The sequence below is a fragment of the Pseudonaja textilis genome, chromosome 9, assembly GCF_049901715.1.
Source record: "Pseudonaja textilis isolate UNSWEBS1 chromosome 9, rPseTex1.2, whole genome shotgun sequence".
NCBI lineage: Eukaryota > Metazoa > Chordata > Lepidosauria > Squamata > Elapidae > Pseudonaja > Pseudonaja textilis.
The window spans coordinates 13,950,575-13,977,188 of record NC_141998.1 but is presented as its reverse complement, the minus strand read 5'-3'; the positions used below and the strand labels follow the sequence as shown (position 1 = coordinate 13,977,188).

Here is a 26,614-nt window from a genome sequence, read left to right as displayed (position 1 = left end):
ACCCATCTTTGGCCATACCAAGGGAAGGCTCTTGGAAGTTAAAAATGTAACATTATTCTCTTGGAGTAAAAAAGGCCATAATAGGGAATAGGAGCTAACCCCTTAAGATGACACCGGAGGAAAGTATTAAAAATGGACAAAAAATAACTTGCAAAAAGATGCAAGACAGTGCAGCTCTTGTTAACACATATACCCCTTTTCTTTAACACAGGTGGCAGAAGTGTTTCTCCCATTTTTTTTCAAGTGGGATAAGAATGGAAAAGAGGCCAGTCAAGAAATGAACCCAGCAAGAGAAGGATGTTGTGCTTTGTATGTAAAAGGAAAGAGAAATGGATGAATGAGGGAAAGTATGAAGATACGTTCTAGGTGGAAGAACTTTGTGAATCTATGTAAAACACATGAATAAGCCACCCTGGAATGCAGAGAAGATTGGTAAAGAACTGTCAAAGATGGGGAGCTGGAGACTAAAACATAGGAAGAACAGTTGCAGGAATTGGGGCTGTCTAGCCTAGTGAAAAGGACTAGGGGGTGACACAATAGCAAGTGTTCCAATATTTGAGGGGCTGCCACAAAGAAGAGGGGGTCAACCCATTTTTCAAAGCACCAGAAAGCAGGACCAGAAATACTGGATTAAACTGATAAAACTGATAAAACTGATTAAAGAGAGAAGAAACCTCGAACTAAGGAGAAATTTCCTGATAGTAAGAACTATCAACCAATGGAACAGCCTGCCTTCAGAAGTTGTAGAAATACGGCAGAGAGATAACACCTGGCATCTAACAATAGCAATAGCACTTATGTACCATGCCACAGTGCTTTACAGCTCTCTCTAAACAGTTTACAGAATCAGCATATTGTCCCCCACAATCTGGGTCCTCGTTTTACGGATTTTGGAAGGAGGGAAGGCTGAATCAACCTTGAGCCACTGAGGATCAAACTGTTGGCAGTCGGCAAAGTTAGCCTGCAATACTGCATTCTAGCTGCTGTGCCACCACTGCTCTACATTATTGCCAAATACCTTAGAATGCCTCATCAGGAGCAAACAATAGAACTCACCCCATTCATAGTAGCTTGTCCATAGCTGTTGAAATTGCCACCATTGAAACTGGCATTTTGACCATTGAACTGATCAGTAGGCTGGAAAGAGAAAAGTCAAAAACATTTGTTATTAGAGTAATCTGAGTAATCAATTTTTGTAACTTTTAAGATGCGTGGACTTCAGCTCCTAGGATTTCCCAGCCAGCATGGGAGGTGAAGTCCACATATCGTAAAGGTGCCAAGGTTAAGAAATGCTGCTTCAAAGAATACTGAATAGGTTTCATAATTCTACAGTCTCATTTTATCCCAAGAGCAACCAATGACAAAGAGAAGATTGCTCAATTCCCATGTTATACTAGGGCAGGGGTGTCAAACTCATGTCATCACAGTGGTGTCATATGACGTGATACGTGACACAGTGGTGTCATATGACTTCCCCCCCCACACACACTTCACTAAACCGAGCGTGGGCATGGCCAGCACATGATGCCTCCGGCCCATGGGCCAGGAGTTTGACAGCCCTGTATTAGGGTCTGACCTTGCTAGTGATTTTTGATCAATTTTCTTCAGCCGCAAAGAGAGCTTAGCTGCTCTCTTGGACTGCTTACTTGAAATCTGTTTCCAAATCAGATCAAACGTTTATTGTCAATGCACAACATGTGTACAATGAAATTGAAAATTCCAAAGAGTTTGCTGTGCATGAACTGTTATTAGGAGCCAATTCTACAAGTTGTGTGTTTCTTCAATGTTGAATACTGGACACCGAACAGCAAACAAGTTGAATAAAGTCCCTAACAAAGGGAAGAGCATGCAGCCAGCTAAACATCTCAGCACCTAACCATTATAGAACTTCCTCTCAGGCCTGATTTAAAGTCCTTCCACCCATACTATTTGATGTAACTCTTTTTCTTATTGCAGGTAGTTCTCATCTTATGACCACAATTGAGGCCAGAATTCCCACTGCTAAGCAGGTCTATTAAGTGAGTTGCACCCAATTTCAAAACCTTTTTGCTGTGACTTTTAAATGAATCACTGCAGGGTTAAGCAAATGAAATGGTCTCTAAATGAATTTGGCTTCCCTCATCGACTTTGCTCAGAAAACAGCTGGGAAGATTGCAAATAACCCTTGTAAATATGTGCTGATTGCCAAGTGCCTGAATTTTGATCATGGGACTGTGGGAGGATGTAATGGTTTTAACTCTGACAACCTGTTTCAAGTAACTTTTTTCAATGCCATTGTAACTTCAGTCACTAAACAATTAGTTGTAAATAAAGGACTTCCTGTATATACTGTAGCATTATTGTTCTTGTAGGCTATTTTATATTGCTGGTCTGAGACTGCACCAAAGAAACATCCATTCATCTGCATTTATACAATACACCAATGTGTACCTTAGTTGGGCTCACACAGTATGGAAAGATAGTCTTGCCCAACAGGGTGTTCTGCAGAGGGATGCAACTTTTCTACTGGAAAGTCTAGGCTGGCTACAGATTTGGAGAAGGGAAATCAAATCTATTTGAAAGAGAACCAGACTGAGGATGCTTGAACTAAACTGCAACCAAGGTTTACAAATGATAAAGACTAGATTCATACAGTGCAGTAAACCAGACCCCCAAAAAAACCTTTATTACACCTCAGCACAAATTGAAGATTCAAGAGGTGTGTGATGGGATTAAGTGAACTAAAAGAAAAAGGATCTGGATCAGTTTCCCCAGGAACAAGTGGATGCATTGGATTAAGACACAAGAAACAATGTTTTTCCCCGCTTTATTGCTGGCTTACTCTATAAACTTGAGAGAACTTTTTCTTCTTCCCCTGTGAAATTATTCAATCAACCTGCACTGACTCTGGTTGGGAAGAATTGTTCTTATGACTGCTAGCTGAAGATTAGAACAGAGTATTTTATTAGAACCTTAAAGTTCCCCAACTATTTTCAGGATGATGGGTTTCCCGCTTTAGAATCCTCCATGATCTTTGCCCAGAATTTTGGTAGCTGAAGATCCCACATCTGAAGGGCACCCAGCCTGGAGGAGGCTTTCCTTACAAAAATCACCAGAATAATAGCAACAAAAAAACAACAACTAGTGAAAATACAGATATCTCCCTCCTTCCTTAGGGAGATGTTCTCTTGATGCATTCATCATTCCATTAGGAATCTGCTTTCTCTCCTTACAGAATGAATGTCTGTAGGTCTCTTTCACCTTCACTGAGAATCTGGTACAGCTGTTACCATAGCAACGGGGTACCTTATAGTATGGGCCGCTAGTACTGGAGGCAGAAAGATAATGGCTCACTCCCTGTTGCAGTGGCAACCGGTGACCAGGATAGGAGGGGGACGAAGCAGATGGTTGAGGCACATTTGTGGTGTACTGTCCGGCTTGAGAAGGATACTGGCCACCTTGTATATATTGTTGTCCTGGATAACCCTGGAAGAGATCCAGAAAAAAGGCAATGTTGCTGCCTAAATCTGTAAACTGCTTTAAAAATAATAAATTGAGGAAGGGATTAACAAGAAGTACATCAAGACGTTCAGTGAGTTTAGGCATCTCCTGGAAAAATCAACTGGGGAGGTTTAAGGGTGTCTTATGTCTCTGCTGTCCACTGGCCCCATAACCCATCAAACCCTTGAAAAATGTTTGTCCCACCCAATCTTCCCTGGCTCTGGGAGCCTCAAGAGAAATGCTGGGGTGGGGTGGGGCTCTAGGTAGCTTGCAAATGACTCTCCTCTGTGTTATGGGGAATTCTGCTGGATGCCCCCACATCTTGGGACAGGCTCCTGGCATAAATTTCTAGATTTCATTGTAGGGTGGCCGGTGTGGTCATTGCCATCTTGTCTCAGGGTACTGTCAGTGAGACTGAACGATTCAGCAAGGGTAACGTTTCAGTCAGTTAAGAAACTAACATGTTCCCTCATTGTAGGCATCCAGATCAGACCAAGAATGCTAATTGCTAGGCTCTATTTCATTCATTTTAAGTCTGGATGAAATCTTCAGGCCTAGGAAATAGGCAGGAAATATCAATATTTCAGGAAGGAGCTCAGTATGTCCAACATACTTAATAATTCTAACATACTTTCCTCTTTCGGTTTATCTCCTTGCAACAATTTCATCACCTCAATGCTATCTTGATGTCAGAGATTCTTTTATTGGTTGGAGCCCAGGTTAGTGAGCTTCAAAATTAGGAGTACAAGTAGCCTTCAACTTATAATCAAGTGAGCCCAACATTTCTGTAGTTAAGTGAGACATTTGTTAAGTGAGTTTTGCCCCATTTTATGACCTTTCTTGCCACAGTTGTTAATTGAATCATGCAGTTGTTACATTAGTAACATGGTTGTTAAGTGAATCTGGCTTCCCCATTGACTTTGCTTGCCAGAAGTTTGCAAAAGGGGACCACATGATCCCAGGACACAGCAGCCATCATAAATATGAGTCAGTTGCCAAATGTCTGAATGTTGATCACATGATCATGGGGATGCTGCAAAGGTTGTAACTGTGAAAAATGGTCATGTCATTTTTTTCAGCGCCCTTATAACTTTGAACAGTCACTAAATGAATTGTTGCAAGTCATGGTCTACTGTAATTTTGGGTAGGAAGAATCCCAGGTTCCTTCCATTCCTGTTTCTGCTTTATCCTCTCCTTTTCCTTAGACTGAGTCCTTGTAGTTGGATGTAGGACGTTGATTAGTTTCTGCAAAATCTGCACTCTGTGACCTGGTCTCTAGGCAACACACCCACAAGTCCTCAAAAGCTAGTACTCACTGTTTACTACACCACTCTTTCTTAATTCTAGTGTAACTCCTATTCCATCACTACTTCTTTTTGTGAATAACTCTTCTATTTGTCTTAGGTTGCTTCAGCTATTTTACTTTCTCAAACACAACCATCCCCTCCTGTCCTCTCACACTGAGCATAATGGAATTATATGCCCAGACACCAAAGGTCCTGTTGGTTGGAAATTCTAGAATTATAGCTGCAGCACAATGGAATGTTACTCAGATGGTCAAGACTGACACTCCTTGGCAAAGGACTCAGGCTATAACCTAAGGCTCCAAAACTTGAGCTTCAAAACCCTTCCACCTTTGATACACACCTCACTGGAATAAGTTCTCTTGACACTTTGCCGGGGTATCGGCTGGCCTTGTGGTGGAGTAGGGTAGCCATGTTGTGGCATCCTCTGCCCAGCATACAGGGCGCTCATTGCAGGAGTCCTTGCTGTGTTCATGTTCATGGGTGACATCCCAGAGGCGTTCAACATGCTGGCTGGATTTATCCCAGGAGGTACAGTTGGTCCTCGAGGTCCCGAATGAGGGAGGAATTGATTGTTGAAAGGCTGCGCGGCACCCATCTCCAGAAAAAAAAAGGGAAAGAAGTTAAATAGGATTTGACACAAAGCCAGACCTTAAGGAAATGGGTTTGTGGGATCAACTACTGGATGTTATAGTAGTCACAATTCTAATGCTTCTATTCAATCCAGCTGGCATTTCAGCACCAGACAGACACGAAATGGCACATCAACTGGAAGCCATAGCATTTTCATTTGCAGGTTCCTCACTTTGGCTCAAAATTATTTCAACTCTAAGACCTTGTAAAGTTAACTGTGCTCATTTCTCAGTGAACAATTTCAGACGCCTCATTTTGATGCATAGATTTGGGCCCAAAAAGTGAATGACCCCTCCCTTATTTGTGTATTCTGACTACCAGGATTTACTCATTTTTCTACATCGGCTGTGCTAGCGTTGATGGACCACTGTCTTCCCGTTATGTGCACAGTCCATTCTCTGAAGCTGCTGCTGAAGACTAGATCCAAAGAATGACATTGTGTCTGCTTGTACACAAAAGATCCCTGGCATTTCAATAAAGGAAGAGAAAGCCAAATAAAAGCCAAGGAGAACTACTTTGAGATGTAGTGTAGCCAGCAGTCACAATAAACAATGAACTGGAAGACTTGATACTTGAACAGTGCAGCCAGTTTTAGATTATCGCAAGGAACCATATAGAAAGTTTGCAGGTCATCTTGGTCATTATGCTGTGATCCCAGATTCCTTGCAGATGAGCAGGAAGACCTGATTTCTAAGCATGAGAGGGAATATCATCTCTTGATTGAACACCTCTCTATGGATATGTCAAATGAAATTTCCTTCTATATAATTCCTGTCTCCATGGCTTTTACCTCTGTGGATATCTCTACAGCAAAAGAGAATAAATCTACCTCATAATTTGCCTTCTAAAGTTGTGAGTGCTCTGTCATTTTAACCTTTAAAGAAGAAACTGGACAGTCACTTGTCTGGAATGGTATAGGGTGTTTTGCTTGAGCCAGGGGGTTGGACTAGAAGACCTCCAAGGTCCCTTCCAACTCTTATTCTGATCATTGTTTATGGAACTCCTTAGTTACTTCCAAAAACACACAGCCCTGCTACCCTGTATTAATCACACAATTTCATTCTTTGACTTCAACCCATATTTTGGGTTGAAGAACAGAAAGAGGAGGAGAGAGTATATCCACATCCAGTATTCTAGGAGTGGACAACCTGTAACTTGTGGACTGACTGCATGTGATTCCTTGGCTTTCTGGAATGGCACCATCTCTGGGAAGGTGCTACTGAATGTTTCATAATCCTGCCTCTTGACTTGTTAACACAAAGTATAAATAGATGGCACAGCTCTCCCATCATGCATCTCTTCCGCCATCTGGTTAGCACTTTCCATCACCCTTATCCCACATTAAACAAACATGCTCAGCTTACCGCTCCATACTGACTCAACTCCTGGCTCTGCTTTTCTTGCAAGGCAGCAACTGTGGCTGTGGCTGTGGCCGTGGCCGTGGCTGCTGCAGCTGCTACAGCAGCTGCAGCGGCTGCTTGGGTGAAGTCTGCCGGGGGTCTCCCAGTATGAGAAGGAATGCCCATTCCCCCTGGGCCATTTGGGCTCCCTGCATAACTAGAGAAAAGACAGGGCTTATAGACAGGTGGCATATGTTCTGTACACTCTAATGGTGGCCACAATCTAGTGTTGGAAATCCTTTTGAGTACCAGGGACCAGTTCCATGAAGAAAGGTTTCTCTGCAGACCAGAGGGGACATGGTTTTGCATGCTACCTGCATCTGCAGATGGGGCTTCACTTGTAGCCCGGTTGCTGGCATGCTGCAGACCAGTGCCAGTCTGCAGACTGGGGGCTGGAGATCCCCGAATTAAGGGATCTCAGAACTGCTGCTAAATGGAGGAAAAACAAGTACAGGAATTGTGACATTTAAGAAATGTGAATGGAACAGAGAGAAGGGCTACACTGAGTCCTGTTTTTTCAAAGACACTGGCTATGAATATTTTAATCTTAAATACTATTGGTCATAAACTACATCGCTCTCAGCTTCTGAGATTCCTGTCCAAATTATAATGGCAAACATTGGGATAACTTCTTTTGTTGTTTTGCAATGTAGTTGAACAGGTATGCATGCATGGAGCAAGTAAAAGATCATAGGAAATCAAGAAATATAATTAAGATGTGGGATGCTCATCATTAAAAAGGGAGAGACAGAGAAAGCATGCTTCTTTCTAGGCTCCCAGATGCTGGTTGTCAAACCCAATTCCTCAGATGCTAATGACAGGCTGAATGTCTACATCTTGATAAAATGTTTTGGAGATATCATAAGAATTCCCATTGTATCTTCAGCTTCCATGCAGTGGAAGGAGCTGAGATGCCCATTGAGGCAAGGAAAGATGACGATGTACAAGTAAAACACCTGGGATATTAGTTAAGCAGACCTGTGATTATGAGATGGCCATAACACATACACAGCCTTTCCCCCACTGAATTGGCACCAGGCATAGCAGAAAGGGGCTGACTCTGGGTACAATTACTAACAAGCTCATCTCTTCCTATCTCTCTGGTGACTCTCCTCCTGGCACATGAGGTTGATTCACTAATTATATGGAAACGTTAAAGAAGGAATGTTGCAACTATTTTAGGATTCCAGGGAAAGAAGAAAATGACCTTTTTTTCCAAGAGAGACAGACAGAGGGGAGTAGTAAGGGAGATTCTCAGAGTAGGTTCCCACTAACCCATGGTTTGCTTAGCCACACAAACTCAGGTTTACAAATCGAAATGGCAGAGTTCACCCAGCACATTTAAATGCAAGAGAGCAAATCATGTTATGACTTGGTTCAATGTGTGTATTCAGATACATGGTTACTTTCAAAGACACTATATAAGAAATGCTTTATTGTTAGTATGGGAGAAAATCAGAGAACGGCACTATTTGAAAATACCAGTTTGGCTTTCAACAATGAAAGTACTTATTCACCCAAATGTTTTTAATATGGGAAATGTGGTCAGATACAAAGATATTTTGAATGAAAAGGGTGAGCTCAAATCTAAACAAGAACTGGATGAGCAAGGGATTGAAATGGTTTGGTATTCACACATGCAAATACAATCTAGATATGAAAAAGATGTAAAATTATATGGTTTCTATACAGAATTGTCAGAACTGGATAAGATACTAACTGGAACAGAAGAAAGGTTGATAAAAAAATTGTATAACTACCTGTTGGGCATTAAATTGGAAGAGGAACAAGTGAAGGAGACAATGATAGCATGGGCAAAAAAATTGGTTGTACAATAGAATTAGATAAATGGCAGAAGTTGTGGGATAGCAATTATAAGTTAACAATGTCAACTGCATATAAAGAAAACTTGTATAAGATGTTTTATAGACAGCATTTAGCACTGGTGAGATTGGCAAGGATGTTTAAAGATAAATCAGCTAAATGTTGGAAATGCCAACGAACACCTGGGTCATGTGTAGAAGCTAAAAATATTGGACAAAAATACATACGTGGTTGGAAAAGATGATACAACAGCATATTGACTTAAAACCTGAAATATTCCTGTTGAGGATCTTATCTGAAATGTACAGTGAAGAGAAAGTATGTTTGATTGTCCATGTATTAACTGTAGCTAGAATTGTGTTTTCTCAAAATTGGAAAAGCGAAGAGATTTCTACTGATAAAAATGTGATTAGAAAAATATAAGAATGTGCAGAAATGAATGGATTAACACTTGCAATTAAAAATGAGCCAACTGAATATTATAAGATATGGGAACTATTTTATCGATGGCTATAGAGAGAAAATATGAAAGCTAGAAATAGCTAATAGATTAGTGAAAATAAGTTTATAGAATTAAACATGCTAAGAAGAGGAGTGTTATAGTAATAGAGATACTATGTATATTAAGATAAAAATAAGATAGAGAATAGATAATTAATACCAAAGTAATGAACATGGATGTAAATTTTAATTGTTATTGCACAAGATATTTGTACCCAGATGACACACCATTAAATGGAAGATGAATTGTATGTACCTTAAATAAAATAAAATAAATTTACAAAAAAAAATGTGTGGATTCAGTTTGAACTGTCCAGCAGGAACTATTACTGCAACTCCTCCAAGGAAGCTTCAATTTGCTTAACCTTAGTACTCTCCTATGTTCTGCCCCTAAGCTCTGTGAATTCATGGTCTGTCAGAAATCACACCGACAAGCCACAGGAAAACAAATACAGGGGTACCTCGGTACTTGACTCCTCTAAAAATTGCTGAATTTGATACGTGATCCATTTTGGTGCAAAAATGTTGTCCCAATACTTGTTTGGTACTTGGTGCACAACCTGGAAGTTGTCGGTATCGGATACCTCATGACTTGCTATCCTTTCCAGCCAAAACAAGGGGTCACACCTTAGTCACATGGTTTGTTTGGCACTAATCATTTCTAGTACTCAATTGTGCCTCCCAGAACCAACTAACAATGAATGCCAAGGTATCACTGCACTTGGAACTGCATGGAATGGCGTGTCCTCCAGGAATCCTTAAGCCAAGTCTATGCCATAACCAGGGTACATCAAAAGTAATTTTTGAAGGCTGCACTACAGGTATTTGTCAAATTATGAAGGCTGGAAATTATTTCCAGAATACCACAGAACTCTGGCTTTAGGGTAGGACAATTTTTATAGACACGGTTAAGCAGTCATTGAGCATGTGTAGTGGACAATATTAAATTCTGAAAAGCAATTGGGAATTTCATTCTCTGGCTTTATTGAGGCAGGGCAGCTTAGAAATGTAAAACAAGAAAACTCAAATAAAGAGTGTGTGGCTCCAATGAGCTGAACTGAAGAAGGCCATCTTCTGCCAGATATGAATGAGAAAAGCAGGGAGAAGTTTCTTCTGAGCCCCAGATATGACAATCATTAAATGGGCTAATGGGTGAGTGTTTAATCAACAATGGACTGCTATGTAATTTTGTTCAAAAGTAAGTCCTGTTGTTGAGGAGGATTAATTCCTAGGTAGGCAAAGCACTGCCCCCTGTTTAACTAAGCTGCTGATGTTGAAAAATGCTGATTGGCGCTAAGGTGGCAGATGCAGGAGAGAGGATGAGATATGAGAAACTTCCCTACAAGTGGGAGATCTTTCTCACTTGTAGACATACACAGATGACCTTCTGAGAAGTCTCTTTCAGTTTGTTTGCTAGTGACTGTTTATCTTTTCAGATTATAACCAAATTTACTGCCTTCAAGAAGACCATCAGTTTTGAAGTGAATACCAAACAAAGAAATAAAATACAATGGGCAATCAATAGCTCAGTGAAAATCACCATGGGCAGACAGAAATGCCACCAATGAACCATCTCTCCTGGTTCAATGCACAATCACTTGTTTAGCTGATTGCACACTAGTGGTTCCAAAAACGATCAACCAGGTAAAATCCTAGCAGGATATCATGATATGGAGGTCATATATTTGCTTGTGAACAATTCACTGTTGTGTAACTCATCCAGGACAGGCTTGGGGCTTCATGTATTGTGTAACTTCTGCTCACTGTGATTGTTTCAACAAATTAACAATTTGTTAATAATTTCCCATCAAAGGCGCCACACCTGCTGATCCAACTTGCCAACTAGGACCTACCTTGTGGTGAAGCCTGGCCCTCCAGGGTATGAACTGCGGCTGTACATCCCAGGTTGCACGTAACCTTTGCCTGTGGAACCCTCAGGGAAAGGCTGCTGTCCCATAAATTGTGGTGAGTTCATGCCAGAGCCACTGCTGGCCACGCTGGGCATCATGGGATTGCCAGCGGTGTTTCCTCCAGGACCCATGGGATTTCCAAAAACCTGCAAAAGATCAAGGGAGGAGAGAGAATTCAGTTAGATCAGCAATGCAAGGATCTACTTGTGGTCAAGCAAGATGTGGAGAGGTATGAGATAGGAAGTCAGAATCCAGATATTTTAAAAATCAGGTGTTTCCACGCACGCTCTAAGTCCAGAAATTTATTTTGTATCTGAACTGAGTTTACATCCAGTCCTAGCAGCTTCTTCTGCATAATGCATCTATCAAGACCAAGATGTATGAGAATGACTGACAATTATTTTTCTTAGAGAATCTCAGCAACTTGCTGCAAAAAGCATCAGAGATGACCTGGATTTCTCTTTCATTTCTTTGTAAACTAAGTAAATTCAGGCTTGCAACCCCTAAAAGTATGATATGTATGGGAGAATGGGGAGGGGGAAACAGGGAGCTTCTTTTAGCTTTTAAAAACCATATAAAATTTATAAGACAGAGAAAAAATTAGGGAAGGCCCATCTTAGCCTGATACCTTATTGTCAACGTGTCTTCCAACCCTCAAACTTTGGAATCTGTTCAGGCTATTTAATCTGGAATAAATAACATATCTGCTATTTCTAAGTTAAATTATCAGTGAAGAGAGGAATCGAGAAAACAACTAGAAAGACTGTCAGGAAGGTTGTGCTTCCTGACTTTTTTTCAGAAGAACTTCATTGGGCTTAACCCAACACCTTAATTGATATTACTCTGATTTTTATGAATTTTATTTCTCAGAATTCCTTCCATTTTAAATCAGATGAGTTTCAGGTAATTCTGAGATCCAATTCCATTTAAAGAGACCAAACGAAAGCAAATGTGTTTCAAGCAAACAAGACTTTTTCTTCCCTGAAAGGCCTCAAAGATGAAAGAGGCTGTTGTGTTGCTCATGAAAAGTCCAATATCTCTTCCTCAACAGATGAGACTTCAGTTGAGAATATTTGGTAATCCCTGGTCAATCTAATATCTCACCAGCAGATGTCAGAAAAAGAATCAGGGTAATATAAATTAAGGTGTCGGGTTAAATCCATCCTCAGTTCACTGCAGGACTTGAGCCCAGACATTATCTTCACAGCCTTGTTGTAGGAAAAATGGAAGGAAGAGGTACTAAAATACAGCTTTATGTTTCTGGAGAAAAAGTAGAATATATGTTTAATAAATGATGTTGACTCAACATTCAACTCAGGCCTGTTCAGACACAGGTCCCAAATGAATTTGAAGAAACTCATTTCCCAGGAAAGCACATTCACTGTGGCAATTTTAACTACTTTTAAGAGTGAAGGAGACCCACTGAACGTTTAGAATTGTGTTATTAATTTAAGTTGTTAAATATGCAGGGTACATAGCTGAATTACATGTGGCTCATTTTACATATTGCTTGCTTGCCTTTAAGCTCACTTTTATAAACAAATGATTTTGTCTCCTCTTAAGCCACAAATGTTTTCAGTTTGTTTTGTGGATTGAGCTTCTGGCTTTACCAAAATGAAGCTGTGAAAACTAATTAGTGTAAAATGCTAAATGCCTCTCTGTGTCGTTTTCCTTTACTGTAACAAGTTAACATAGCTACTTCCTTTGGAAACTTTCACTTTGCATAGTATGGCCTCGTTCCTTGCAAAAAAGTTGAAGATTGAAATGTACTAGAAGATAGACACCTCAAGCTAGTAGACGAGTTTCAGATAAACAAAAATAAAATATTTATGTGGAAAGACTGGTACTAGACCTGGAAGTAAACTTTATCTTTTCTTTTCTACCTGTTTTGTATCAGGAATTGGGGTGGGGTAGAGCTTGGCAGGGAAAGCCCCTTGTGTGATTCTTGGTAGCTCTCTCTGCTAATGTGAAACTTCATGGATCAAACTGGAACAGGGGTGGCAGAAGGGTCCACTGGGAATTTTTTCATGTAGATGACTCATTTCTGGTCTCCTTTCAGCAGAGATGGGGTAGTCCCTTTCACCGCCCTCTTTTCCTGCATGACTGAAGGTACCTTTTTGAGAAAAAGGATGTTTGTGGGGAAAAAATACCTCCCTTGGAAAGAAAGAAGACTTGGGTTGTAAATACTCACCTTTTTCTCAGTTGAGGTTTTTATGAATTGTATTTCTGGGCAACTGGCTTTAGTGATAATTGCTAGTTTGATATTGTTGTTTCCATGTATTGCTGCACAGAGTTGCATGAAGCTTGAAAGGGGACTTTTAAGGGCAGCTCAAAAACAATTTTAAGTAAAAATAAATTCTCTGATCCACCCCCTGTAAAAAGAATGGCCTAGGGACACCTGTTCCAGGGTCTTGCTTCAGCAAAATTTGACAGGGGGTTGAACAGGGGGTATCCCATATCCACTCCCCATCCATCCATCCACCGTCCTCTCCCCCCACCTTTTGAAGGCTGCAAAGGGTACCTGGCTTTGGGATGTGTTGCTGACGCCCCAAACAGTGGTTACCACCGAGAGAGATCCTGCAGGCTGATTGGTAGTTTGTTGCCAAGGAATTGACTCGTAGGCATATGAACCATCACTAGAAAGGAAAACAAAACAACACACGGCTGAGGTGCCATGCCAGTAATTAGGAACCTCTGGGGAAGTGTTCAGCGAAGGGGCACAGGGGGAAACGGGGGTGGTATTTGCAACTGGATACGAGGAAACAGCAAGCAAGCCATCCTGAGCAAATTAAAAAAATAGGATTGCTAGGTACTTATGGGTCATGTTCATAAAACGAAGCCTCTGTTTTCAGCAAATTCCAAGCATGAGGAAGACAGCAAAATTGCAGGGGAAAGCTCCAGTTTTGATGGGATGTGGTTTTCCCAAACTTTTGGTGCACTTGGCCAACTGAAAGTGCATCTTGGAGGTAGTCCTCAACTTACAACCCTTTATTTAGCCGCTGCGTGAAGTTACAATGACTTCACCCAGTTCTCTTACAACCACTGCAGCACTACCAGAGTCATGTGATCAAAATTTAAGTGCTTGGCAATTGACGTGTATTTACCATAGTTTCAGCCTCCTGAGGTCACATGATCACCATTGGTGACTTTCTCTGCTGACTTCCAACAAGCAAAAGTCAAAGGTGGAAAGCCAGATTCGCTTAACAACTGCATGATTTGCTTAATAACTGTAAAATTGGGCCTGACTGCTTAACAATAGCAATTCCGGTTCAAACTGTGGCTGTAATTCAAGGACTGCATGTCCCTCTTCCTTTTATTAGGTGGTAATTTCCAAAAGGGAAACAAGAATTGCTGGACACTCAGGGATGGGAAACTCTGCATTCCGCCCAAGGGCTCCATTGTATTTCCAGCCTTTTTGCAACCCTCAGGGCTGGAGACATTAGCAAAAGGAAAGATATCAGGATGCTGAGCCCTGTGCCCACATTACAAGAGTTGCCGAACAGCAAACCTCCAGGGTCAGATGAAAAGAGGCATGTGTACAGCTGATGAGGAGGCAAGCTGTATCATACTCACCCATGCGGGGTGGGAGGGAGCGATGGTTTCATTGGGTTCATGGGGGTCATTGGCTACAGGGAGGTGAAGGGGCTGGGTGCAGGATCCAAGGCCACACAGGGAGACCGGTCACTGCCTCTCAGATTCACAGCAGCAGATAGACTAGAGGGAAGCAGGCAGGAAACAAGACATTAGCAGCTGCACAGAAACACAGGAAGTTTCTTATTCAAAGTCACACTGTCCGTCCTAGAATTATGCACTGTATTTCCCAACCGGAGAAGCTTCCAGAAATGTGGTCTTCTGCAATTCCCATGCTGGTGGGAAATTCTGGGACTTGGGGTCCATACCCATATTTCTGGAAGCTGTCCAGGTTGGAAAACACTGCGATGAACGAATGGGCAGCATCTACCCAGGGTTCCAAGACAAGCAATTAGGTGCATGAGGTAGCCAAACCATGTCTTTTGTTGTAGTCCAGAGGACAAGCCTTCTCCCCGCATCCATTTTATCTTCTCAGCACACTTGCAAAGAGGGTGGGACTGAGAAAGTTGGAGACCAGGTCAAAATGCCCAAATGAAGATACTTGAGCTTTTCTTCCTCCAAGGTCAACACCCTTGCTTATAATTTATGACTGACCCCTCAAGTGGCAACTTCTCCAAACTAAGGTGACTAGGTGAAGCAGACTGCCGAAGACACATGCCAATATATAGAGCTCCTCTCCCAAAACATGTGCTCTCTTGGCCTTGATGATAGGGCCTCCCTCCATGGTTCCCCATGTGTCCTCAGATACCCTCTTCTTCTCCAACAGAGTCAAGGCTAGGAGTGGGTGGCAGAGCTGGCACCCTGTCAACCCAATGACTTTGAGCTCTTTTGTTCTGGAGCAGCAAAAGTCTCCCCACCCCTTTCCAAGATGCCATATTTAATTTCTAGGCCGTGCAGGTAGAAGCCAAGTGCACACCTCTCGTGCCTTCTCTTCCACAATGATTTGTCTGTGGCTCTACCCCCTTAGTTTTCCTGCGGAGAAGTGGCCCCATTTGTTTAGCAGAGGCTTTCGGCTCTGATTACGTCAACTTTATACAGCGGCCAGAAGGAACTTGGCGTACTGCCCAGATATGGCAAAACAAGGTCCTGGCAAGAGCAAGCTGTCGAGCTGGCCTAGTTACACCAGATTAACTCTGTGTTTCCCACAGCTTCTGGAGCCACTCAAGAATACACATGCATCATTCTACCTGAGCATCTATCTGGCTGTTGGAACCTGAAAGTGCCAACATATTCCTTGTTATCACACCAAACAGAAGATGATACTAGAGAGGGAGACTGCTAGAAGCAGTTTTGTCCTCTCAACAGTCAAGATTTTCAACCTGTTTTCCATACATAGATGATGCTGAACTGTATCTCTAGCAGTGCTGGCTAAATAACATGGTCACTGGTGAGGGATCTTGGGTGTAGAAACTTCCAGAGAACCACAAGTTGACTGTTCTATCATTAAAAATAGCAGCTAATTCCCAGCCTTCATGAGGTCAGTTTGGTCTGATGATGATTTAGCATGTGCAAGTTTAGGGGACTGGAAACTAAAACATATGAAGAACGGTTACAGGAACTAGGCATGGCTAGTCTAGTGAAGAGAAGGACCAGGGGAGACATGATAGCAGCCTTCCAATATTTGAGGGGCTGCCACAGAGAAGAAGGGGTCAAGCTATTTTCCAAGGCAGCCAAAGGCCCAACAAGGAATAATGGATAAAAACTGATCAAAGAGAGATTCAACCTAGAAATAAGGAGAAATTTTCTTGACAGTGAGAATAGTCAATCAATGGAACAAAAGTTGCCTCCGGAAGTTGTGGGCTTCATCATGGGAGGCTTTCAAGAAGACATTGGACAGACTGCCACCTGTCAGAACTGTTAGTCTGCTGGGCAGGGGTTGGACTAGATGACCTACAAGGTCCCTTCTAATTCTGTTAATCTAAACAAGCTAAAGTGCAAGCCTAGCCATTTGGATGTAGACAACAAATTGTTTGTAAGCTACCCATGGGTTAGAGCATCTTGTGAAGCAAAGTCTGTATGGCTGCAGAAAGAGAGCCACCCCAACATTCATGTGGTGGGGATGGTAGGTCAGGATAAAACAGTGATTTCACGGGATATAAGGGACCGTACCTTTACATAGGTAGCTAACAGTTGTTTGATATGTTAGAAACAGAGAAGATACTTGGGGGGGGAGGAGGATCTAGAGTAAACCCAATCTGCTTGACGAGACACTACGAACCAGGCATCTCTTTCTTCTGCTATTTTTTTCCCAACATCCCAGATTGTCTAGATAGTGGGAATGACATAGTAAGAATAGTAAAGCAAACATGCCCAGGCAGATCTAATTAATTCCTCTTAGCTTTGGGAGGAACCATAGGAAACCCTATTTCCAACCCCTCCTCCCTGCCCTCCCACTGTTCAAGAGTAAAATTGTAAAAAAGAAAAATTTGAGAGAAATGCCACCCCCTCCTCTTCCCATTATTCATCCCATGCAAAATAGCAATAGCAATGCCGCTTATATACCGCTTTACAGTGCTTTACAGCCCTCTCTAAGTGGTTTTAATTCATTTTATTACAGTCATAGACCAGAGACCTCTAAGTGGTTTCCAGAGTCAGCATCTAGTCCCCAACAATCTGGGTCCTCATTTCACTGACCTTGGAAGGATAGAAGGCCAAGTCAACCTTGAGTCGGTCAGGATCAAACTGCGGGAAGTCGGCAGATTCATCCTGCAATACTGCATTCTAATCACTACGCCACTAAATTGTGTGAATAAGGTTCTAGAGGGCAATGTTTTCAATATTAAGCAGAAATCAAGAGCATGGGACATAGCTTCAAACTGATAAAAGGGAAGTTCAAACCTCATATTAAAGTCAAATTTTGATGGACGAGTTATTGAGGAAACACATGGGATTTGGATGCTTAAATAATCTGCATGTCTCCCTAAGATCACACATTATGTATGAGCACATCAATTCTCTTTCCCCTAGGATATTTAGTTTTTTTTTATTCAGTCATTTTATTTATTGGCTTTTTCATCTTGAGAGGAAAGGAACAAAAACATCCTCCCAAAAAATCATGATGTTGTGGAGCAGAAGGTAGAAAGAATAGAACAGAAACACATTCTGGATAAAAGATTTCTCCTTGCTGTTTTAGAACAAGGTAAGGCTGTAGGACTTTTTTGGTTGAGTGAGTCTCATTAATACACTGATCAGCTCCCACTGATGTCTCATTGCATGTAAATCAAAGATCAATTTGTCAGTAAAAAAAGGGGGAACACAATTCTTAACAAGGTCTGAATATTAATGCAATATCAGAGGTTTTCAATTCAATGTGAAGGATATGTGTTTGTGTTTATTTTCATAGTCATAATGTACACTGAAGATAGTATTTAATTTCATTGTACGAGATGCAATGACAATAAAGTAAACTAAAACTAAACTAAACTAAATTAAAACAAACCATTTCTTCTGTAGTGACTCCACTTCAGCCAGTTTTGTTCAGGACTGCCTTTTTAACAGGTTGATGGTTAAGGAAAATATATATTTCTATTACCGTATTTATCGGCGTATAACACGCACAGGCGTATAACACGCATCTTCATTTTAAGAGGGAAATTTCAGGAAAAAAATAAGGGTAGCTCAGAACTGACATCACGTCACGATGCTGCGCCGCCGCTAGGCACTATTGGGAACGGGATCCCTTAAAGAGGATTCCGCTCCCTGGACATCGGCGTATAACACGCATACATCATTTGCCCCCTATTTTCAGGGGGAAAAAGTGCGTGTTATACGCCGATAAATACGGTAATTTTAACAACCTTAGTGTGTCTGGTGGAACAAGGACCATGGTGCTTGTCAAGAAGTACAAGTAATCCTCAACTTACAACAATTGGTTTAGCAAATGTTCAAAGTTACAAAAGCACTAAGTGACTTATGACTGGTCCTCAAACTTACAATCATCACAGCATCCCCACAGTCACATGATCAAAATTTGGCAACAGGCTTGCATTTGAGATGGTTATAGTGTCCTGGGATCATGAGATTGCTATTTGCGACCATCTCAGTTGGTTTCTGACCAGCAAAGTCAACAGGGAAGCTGTATTCACTTAATGACCATACAATTCATTTAACAACAGCAGAGATTCACTTAACTGTGGCAAAAAATATTATAAAATCAGGCATGATCTGCCTTGCTTAGCAATGAAAATTCTGGTCCCAACTGCGGTTGTAAATTCAGGACTACAGGAGTTGTGGTGGTGCAGTGGTTAGAATGTAGTATTGCAAGCTAATTATGCTAACCATCAGAGGTTCAATCCTGACTGGCTCAAAGTTGACTCAGCCTTCCATCCTTCCAAGGTTGGTAAAATGAGGGCCCAGATTTTGGGGGGCAATAAAGGGATGTTGTAAACTGCTCAGAGAAGGCTGTAAAGCACTATGAAACAGTATAAAAGTCTAAGTGCTATTGCTACAGTGCTATTACTTGTATATTCCCCTTTAACGTAACTAATCCACTGAACTGCAATCCGGTGCTGATGCTACAAGGATGGTAGATGCCTGTTTGAAATGACTGCAGTTTCCTAGATCAGTGTTACTATCCATTACAAAGGCACACAGAAGCCTTGGCAACATGCCATAAAGCAGGAGAGGGCAATTGTGGCCCCTTTATGATCTGGAGACTTTAACTAACCATGGTGGCTCTGGAATTCTGGGAATTGAAGTTCACAAGTCTTAAAGTTGCCAAGGTTGGACCCCTTACTTTGAAACAGTCTTCCTATAATTCCCCTATTGCATGCATTTTAGTAATCATTTCAGAGAATAATGGCTAGGTGGGGAAGACCAACAGAAAAAGGAGAAAGCCCCGGTTTACCACATGGCTCATTTTCCCCAGTCCTTCATGTCCATGAAGTTAACACATCTCAAGGACATTATTTTAGGAAATATACATTCAGTAGAATGTAAATGCAGCCATCCTTGTTCATACTGGCTCAGGAATTCTGAGAGTTGAAGTTCACAGGTCATAAAAGGGCAATAGTTGCCCACTGCTGCAGTAACGTACTACTTGTCAGTATTCTCTTCAACAAGGGCAGAAGAAAGAAAACGGGGCATTTTCATGTTAGGTGACAGCAAGCAGGCCATCCTCCTTTGCCTGTATACCTCTGCTCAGCTGGGACAACAGGTTTAAACAAGGATATGTTTTGCTTCTGGAATGGTTCACACTTCTGGCTTTCTCTTCCCATTACTGGTGATTCTTTATTGTTCTTATTAACTATTTCGAAAACTATTAGTTATTTATTTATCTAGCTGCATCCTAATCAAAGCACACTGAGCCTAAGACAATAAGATTTGGTGTAACTAAATATATTCTTCTCCTGTTCTTGCAACAGATCCTCTGTTCTATATATTGCTAGTAGACTCTGAACAATGAACACATAAACTTTATTAACTGGGACAGCTTCTTCAGAAGGAAATCATGCGTAACCCCAAAATGAATTAGCTACTAAAAGATGGCAGAGTGTCAGACAGAAAAGAAAAAGACTCCCACTGAGATATGTAGAGTAAAAAAAGAAAGGACTTAAGTCTCATGTGTTTTTTTCCAAAAACATTGCCCTGCAGATATGGTGACCTTCAGTTCCCATAATCTATAACCAGCAAGACTAGAGGTTTTGTGAATTGAAGGTCAATGCTTACAGAGGACTGTGGGGGACTGAGGAAGGTGGGACCCTTCCCCATAAAACATCTGATAGCAGCTTAGAAGAAAGTTTTGCTTGTGGGCAGGAAACGGGCAAGGGAGGAGGAGGAAAAATAGATTCATTTCTCAGCTAACCAAAACATACAATCTGACAGCTTCCAACTGTCAGTTGTAAACCCCATTTCCCTCAGACAAAGCCATTGCCTCATCTGGGACTAGCCACAAGTTTTCTAACTGCTCTTCTGTACATTTAAAGAAAAAAAGACTGTTATTTTTGCAATGCAGTGTGGGATGGTGTGCCAAGAAGGGGAATACACAAACACACATGTAATGTGTGAAAGGGAAGGGCAGAGAACACAGCAAGAGCAGAGGCAACGAAAAGAGGGAGGCAATTAGGGGTCACCACCGTAGGTGACATGAGTAGAGCACCAGGGTCCAGAGACCTTTCCATTTTTTTCATAGGAAACTACAGAGATCCTTTTCCATAAACAGTTAATGAAAAAGAGGGGGGAAAGGAACTGAAGCTATAAATACCTCCAGTAGTACTGGAGAGAATAAATGTAATTTAGGGTTGAATTGTGGAGTCCTTGGATATCTTTGAGTTTGGCTTTTTGTTTGCAGACATGGTTTTGTTACCCAACTAGGTAATATCATCCATGGACACAGATGATGTTACCGAGTTAGGTAGTGAAACATCCGCAAACAAGCAACCAAACTCAGACAGCATCAAGAACTCTACATTTGAATACTTATATCACAGTGGAAGAGAGAAGAAACAGGTCATCTCTGAGAATTTTCCCAGTTTTACGACACAGTATACAGTTGCCATCTTGGTGCCTGTCTCAGGTATAGGACCACAACTATCACAAACGCACGAAAACTGTGGTTAAGTACCTCATATTGGGGACAGAGATGCCAGCCCTACACTTGTAAAAGTATGCAAAAATTTGAAATATTATCTGAGTCAGCCTCACCCCCCGCCCCCCAGTAGTAATTCTTTCATCCCTGGTGAAGTTATTAATTTTGATTTTAAATAAAAGCAGTTCCTCTTCCTTAATCCCCCACTAACTTTGAATGTTAATGGATGATCATGTTTTATCTCCTTGAGATGGACAAGCTTTACCTAATGATGATTAAATGAGACATGCCACTCTTAAAAGTTGCACAGACAATCATGTGGTTGGCTGATAACCACGCTTGTCCTTTGGGAGAAGATGGCTGCAATAGTGGGGCTATCCTAATTATTTATTTGATCTAATTGCAAGCCTATGATACCATACAAGGCAGGGATATTGCATTTGGGCAAGATACATTTTTCCTATTTTTGAGAGAGGCTGTCTTCCCCTTTTAAAAATACTGAGACTGCTGCCTTACATTACAGATAGTCCTTGACTTACAACCATTCGTTTTGTGATTGTTCAAACTTACAACAGCATTGAAAAAAGTGACTTACCACTCATCCTTGAGCTTACAACCATCACACCATTTCCACAAACACATGATCACAATTTGGACACTTGGCAAGTATTTATAAAGGTTGCTGCATCCCAGGGTCATGTGATTGCCATTTGCGTCCTTCCCTATTGCCTTCTGGCAAGCAAAATCAATGAGGGAAGCTGCATCCAAGCCTCTTTTTAAATTAAACCTAAACTTTGAGTTGACCCAATTTTTAAAAAGAACTCTTTCAATCATGATAAAGAAACAGTGCTTTTCTTTTTTGCAAAACAAAGTAAGTGTATGCATCCCACAAGTAGTTTCAAAATGAATTGGCAGTCTTAGCTAGCTGTGCAAACATGGGGGGTGGGGTGGAGGGGGAACATAAGTTGTCTCCCCACCCAGCAGCTGTTTAATAAATTAATCTTCCTTTTCCCTCTCCTAGCCCAAAGGAGTATCATCCAGGTACCGTCCAAAGGATATGCAGGAGGTTAAAAATATGCATACTTGGAAAAATATTAATCTCTTTGTTGCTCACATCTTATGAAAAGCAGAACCAGGAACTGATGGGAAAGTAGATATCTGATACAGTACACTAAACATTCTGCTAAATTCAAAAGGATTTCTATAGCCTTTTAGTTAGTTCTAAGAAAGGCATTTAAAAACAGCAAACAAGGGTTGAGGTAGATACAGGTTGTATTTTTCATGTAAACTAAGTGGTGGAGTCTGACCTAAACATGAAGGGATTATAGCTCTGTAATCAAACAGCATCATATTCAACCCCTCCCCCCTCTCCAAAAAAAACCTCCATTGCATTACTACTTCTCTTATTTTCCTTTAGCCACAAGGTGATGCAACAAGAGGAAATATTTTTATAGAGATAAAAAAGCTACCTTGCCATATGCCTGCAAAAATGCAGATGATCACTAGATGGCAGCAAACAGTTGCAATTTGCTGCTATCTAGAGGTTCTTTGGATTTTTTCAATCCAGATAGGGTAGTTCTAATATAACCTGGAGCAAGACAGCCCACTTTGTGTAAACACAGTGAACAAATGAACAAGAGGCCAATTCTGCTAAAACTTTCTTGGATTCTGTCAACCTTTAGGAGTAAGCCAGGTCAGGAAATAGGCACCACAAGAAATACAAGAAGGCTGTTGATAAAACCTATAACAACAGAATCTTAAACCATTAAGGTGATTTTCACTTAGAAAACCTGGTATACAAGATACAGACAGCTACAGGTAGTCCTTGATTTACAACCATTCATTTAGTGACTGAAGTTATAGTGACACTGAAAAAAGTGACTTACAACTGGTCCTCACACTTATATCCATCACAGCATTCCTCGTGATCATGTAATCAAACTTCTGGTGTTTGGCAACTGGCATGTAACTACAACAGTTACAGTGTCCTGGGTTCAAATGATCACCATCTGCAACCTTCCCAGCTGGCTTCCAACAAGCAAAGTCAATGGGGAAGCCAAATTTGCTTAATGACCATGTGATTCACTTAACAACTGTGGCAAAAAAAGGTTATAAAATCAGGCACAACTCATTTAACAACCACTTAGCTTAACAGCTTAAATTATGTGCCAATTGTGGTTTATAAATTGAGGGTTACCTGTAATACCTTCAAATGTGGAAGACAAGTCAAAGAATCCATCTCAGTGGTCAAAGGAAGACAAAAAGCAGACTGGAGGCATGGATCCTGTTATGTGGATAGCAAACCACTCTAACTGATCCTGGCTTATTGTTGCCCTTAAACATGACGTGTCAGGTATATATACTCCCTTAGCAGCATTTGTTCACCTGAATTTGTTTTGAAGTACAGAATAGTTCGTGTTTCCAGTTCACCTTGCACTGACTGCAACTTTTCAGATAATATATACTGTAATTAAAAAGAACTGACACCATTTAATTTACCACAAGATTTTAAAAATTTCATAAGGATCAGCAAGTTTTCTTTTTCTCATTTTCAGTGGAGATTGACAGAAAACCAGTACAAAGCATGGAGGCCTTTAAGTCTTCTGTTCTCACAAGGGGGTGGGGGAGAGACTTTCCTTTTGTCCTTCTGAAGGCCACCAGCTTAATACCATTCCTAGATGAATAATAAGAATTGGCAAAAGAAAGGAAACGTAGTACCAACACTCATTGGCGCTTTGGATGTAATCCCAAAACAACTGAGCACCACTTGAACACATATGCAAAATCACTATCAGTCAATTGCAAAGAGCAGCTTTACTGGGAACAGCTTACAATACTTTAACAGAATCAAAGAACAACATCTACCTATCTCAGATCCTGGGGAAGGACTTGATAGGCTGATAAAAATGCCAAAATGCCAAACATATGGCTGACTATATGACCAATCATAATTTAATCAAAATATATGCTGCCTGAATCTCAGTGACTCTGGATTACAGTAGAGAGCTGACTTTTTGGGATTTAATTCTTCACTTATTCTGTTTGAGTAATCATGAGTAATTATATCTCACAGACAGAAAGAGTGGCACTCTGCACATGCTAAGAGACACTGTGTTCATGTAATGGACAGAAGGAATAACCTGAGGGACAGGAGGAAGAGTTACAACGAAGACAACAGTCACATAAAAAGAAACTTGAGTTTGGAACAGGCCTGTAATCCGAATGTCCCAAGCAAGACCCTCTCCAGTTCTCACAAAGAGAAAGGGAGGAAGTTGGGAAGCATATTTAGACTTGCAAGTTTCTATGACTATAATTGCATAATAAAAGTAATATTAGCATGCATGACTTTAGTTTCCTACTCTCCTATCATGCAGGGTTGATTTCTTTTAGTTTACCCTTTTGAAGTTCTCTCTGCTCAATGACTGCAGACACTAAACCACAACTCAAATTAACCCTGCATGTTTTGACAGAGTTTGAGTAACAGGAGTAGATATTCCCAATCTTAATGCAAAATAGCCTGACATGCAATCTCATATTAACTCAAATGATAAGATGCTTTTCACAATAGATAATGACTTAGATCCTTCTCCTCCCCATCCTTCCCTCAGGAGGGGCAGAATCAACAGGGAGTTAATTGGGACAAATATATCTGAGTCCAAAGTATAACACAGCCCTTAGCAGCTCCGCATTCAAAGTCTGGCACTCTCTCCCATTAATTAAATTAAATGAAGCTTTATTTGTCCCCCCCCCCCTTTATTTGGGTGTTTCTTGACAGAAATAATCTAGGGTTTTATCAGGAAAAAAACAGATGCAGGCAGAAACAAGAACTTCAGTTTAGGGAACAAGGATGGTTGTTTCATAAACAGCATTTTAGTGTAGCACATGGCTTATGAGTGTGTGCAAGAGTGTATAATAAAAAGAACCCAAACTAATCCTCCCTTGAACCTTTTTCTGTCTGAAAGTGTGAGACTGCAGGATGCTTCTGGTATCATTAACTAAGATCTAGTAGGATTTTAAAGTCTGGTGGATTTCTTGAGCAGGACTTTTTATACAAGTGGGAAGGAAAGGAGATTGGCAAATCACTTCTAAAGGATGCAAACTAAATCATTCAGGATCTTCTGAACTGCTTCAACAATAGCACTGATATATTGTTGCTGAATTTGCCCCCTGAATACACGTTATCTGTTACTTTGTGTTTTGCTGCAACTTGCAGGCTCTCAAGATCACAGAGCAAACTAAGACAGTCCCAGGTAAGGTTTCACTTCATCAGAAGAAATGCGGATAGAGACTTCTCCAGAGAAAATCTGCAAATGTGGTGCTAAAATTTATGGAGGCTTATTCCCCCCAAAAAACCATCAAAAGATGCTACAGGACAAGTGGTTATGCTTGCTTTTTCTCTCTGGCACAGATTCCTTGCAAGAGTTTAGTATCTTGTGAGTTGAAGTATAATTCTTAAAGTACAGGTAGTCCTCTTTTTAAAACATTTTGTTTAGTGACTGTCTGAAGTCACAATTTGACTGAAAAAGTGACACTAATGTTTTTCATACTTATGCTTGGCAACAGACTCATATTATGACGATTGCACTGTCCCAGGGTCATATGATCACCTTTTACGACCTTCCGACAAGCAAAGCCATGTTATTAATGTAACAACTGCAGTAATTCACTTAACAACTGTGGCAAGAAAGGTCGTAAAATGGGACAAAACCTAACAAATGTCTTGCTTAGCAACACATTTTTGGACTCAATGATGGTCATAGGCCGAGGATTATCTGTATGTCAGAATCATGCTCACAACTATCAGGGATTGCCTATTTCCAAATCTGGTAGACACTGACCGCTCTCTAAAATCACTGATTAATTGCCCTCTGCTACCCCCTAGTCTGCCAAGAACCTCACTATAATGTTTTAAAATCCTTTTCTCCCCCCAGGAGAGATGCCTTTTTCCATCTCTCTGGGCTGCAATACTTTGTCATCTTTCTTTTCCAGGAATGCCTACTGGGCTTGGGACATTCTTGCAAATCAAGATAATTCCAGCATTTGAAATCTGTGGTATGCCAGCTTCTTTTTTCAAGAGGAAATCAATATTAAAAACTCAAGCAGATTAGAAAGGCTGACAGATGGTTCAGGAGGTGCCCAGTGGAAACTTCTGTAGCCATAGGCAACAATAGAGGAATAAGAGGAAATTCCAAGAAGCACAATTTAAACTCTGAAACTACATTTACAAATCATGTTACTTTAAAGAACAGAACTTTGGCAATTTATTTTGTGGTGAGAGACTGAAACAGAGAAAAAAGAGAGGGAGGGAGAGAGAGAAGAGGAGGAGGAGGAAGGTGAAAATGTGCACCAGATTCATCTTTTTCTGTCTCTTTGGCACAACTGTAAAGGGTAGGGTGCGTAGCTCCCTCTCTCCCTCCAGCAATCTGGTTCCTAGGCAGAGAAAGC

At 41.0% G+C, this 26,614-nt stretch overlaps 1 protein-coding gene across 8 annotated transcripts in view; it reads right to left on the bottom strand.

Annotated features, from left to right (window-relative positions):
• Nucleotides 1–26,614, bottom strand: part of ZMIZ2 (zinc finger MIZ-type containing 2) — an 86,368-nt gene that overhangs the window by 19,942 nt on the left and 39,812 nt on the right. For 5 of the 8 annotated variants that reach the window (XM_087938940.1, XM_087938935.1, XM_087938936.1 and 2 more), the window contains 7 exons: nt 14,626–14,766; nt 13,574–13,688; nt 10,996–11,198; nt 6,782–6,974; nt 5,128–5,382; nt 3,286–3,465; nt 1,057–1,137 (listed from right to left, as the gene is read on the bottom strand). In XM_087938940.1, the coding sequence (XP_087795066.1) occupies nt 1,057–1,137; nt 3,286–3,465; nt 5,128–5,382; nt 6,782–6,974; nt 10,996–11,198; nt 13,574–13,688; nt 14,626–14,675 (1,077 nt within the window). In that variant the 5' untranslated portion in view covers nt 14,676–14,766. Of the gene's footprint in view, nt 1–1,056; nt 1,138–3,285; nt 3,466–5,127; nt 5,383–6,781; nt 6,975–10,995; nt 11,199–13,573; nt 13,689–14,625; nt 14,767–23,055; nt 23,263–23,366; nt 23,504–26,614 lie in introns of those variants that run through there. The other 3 variants (XM_087938938.1, XM_087938937.1, XM_087938939.1) reach the window with 2 other exon arrangements.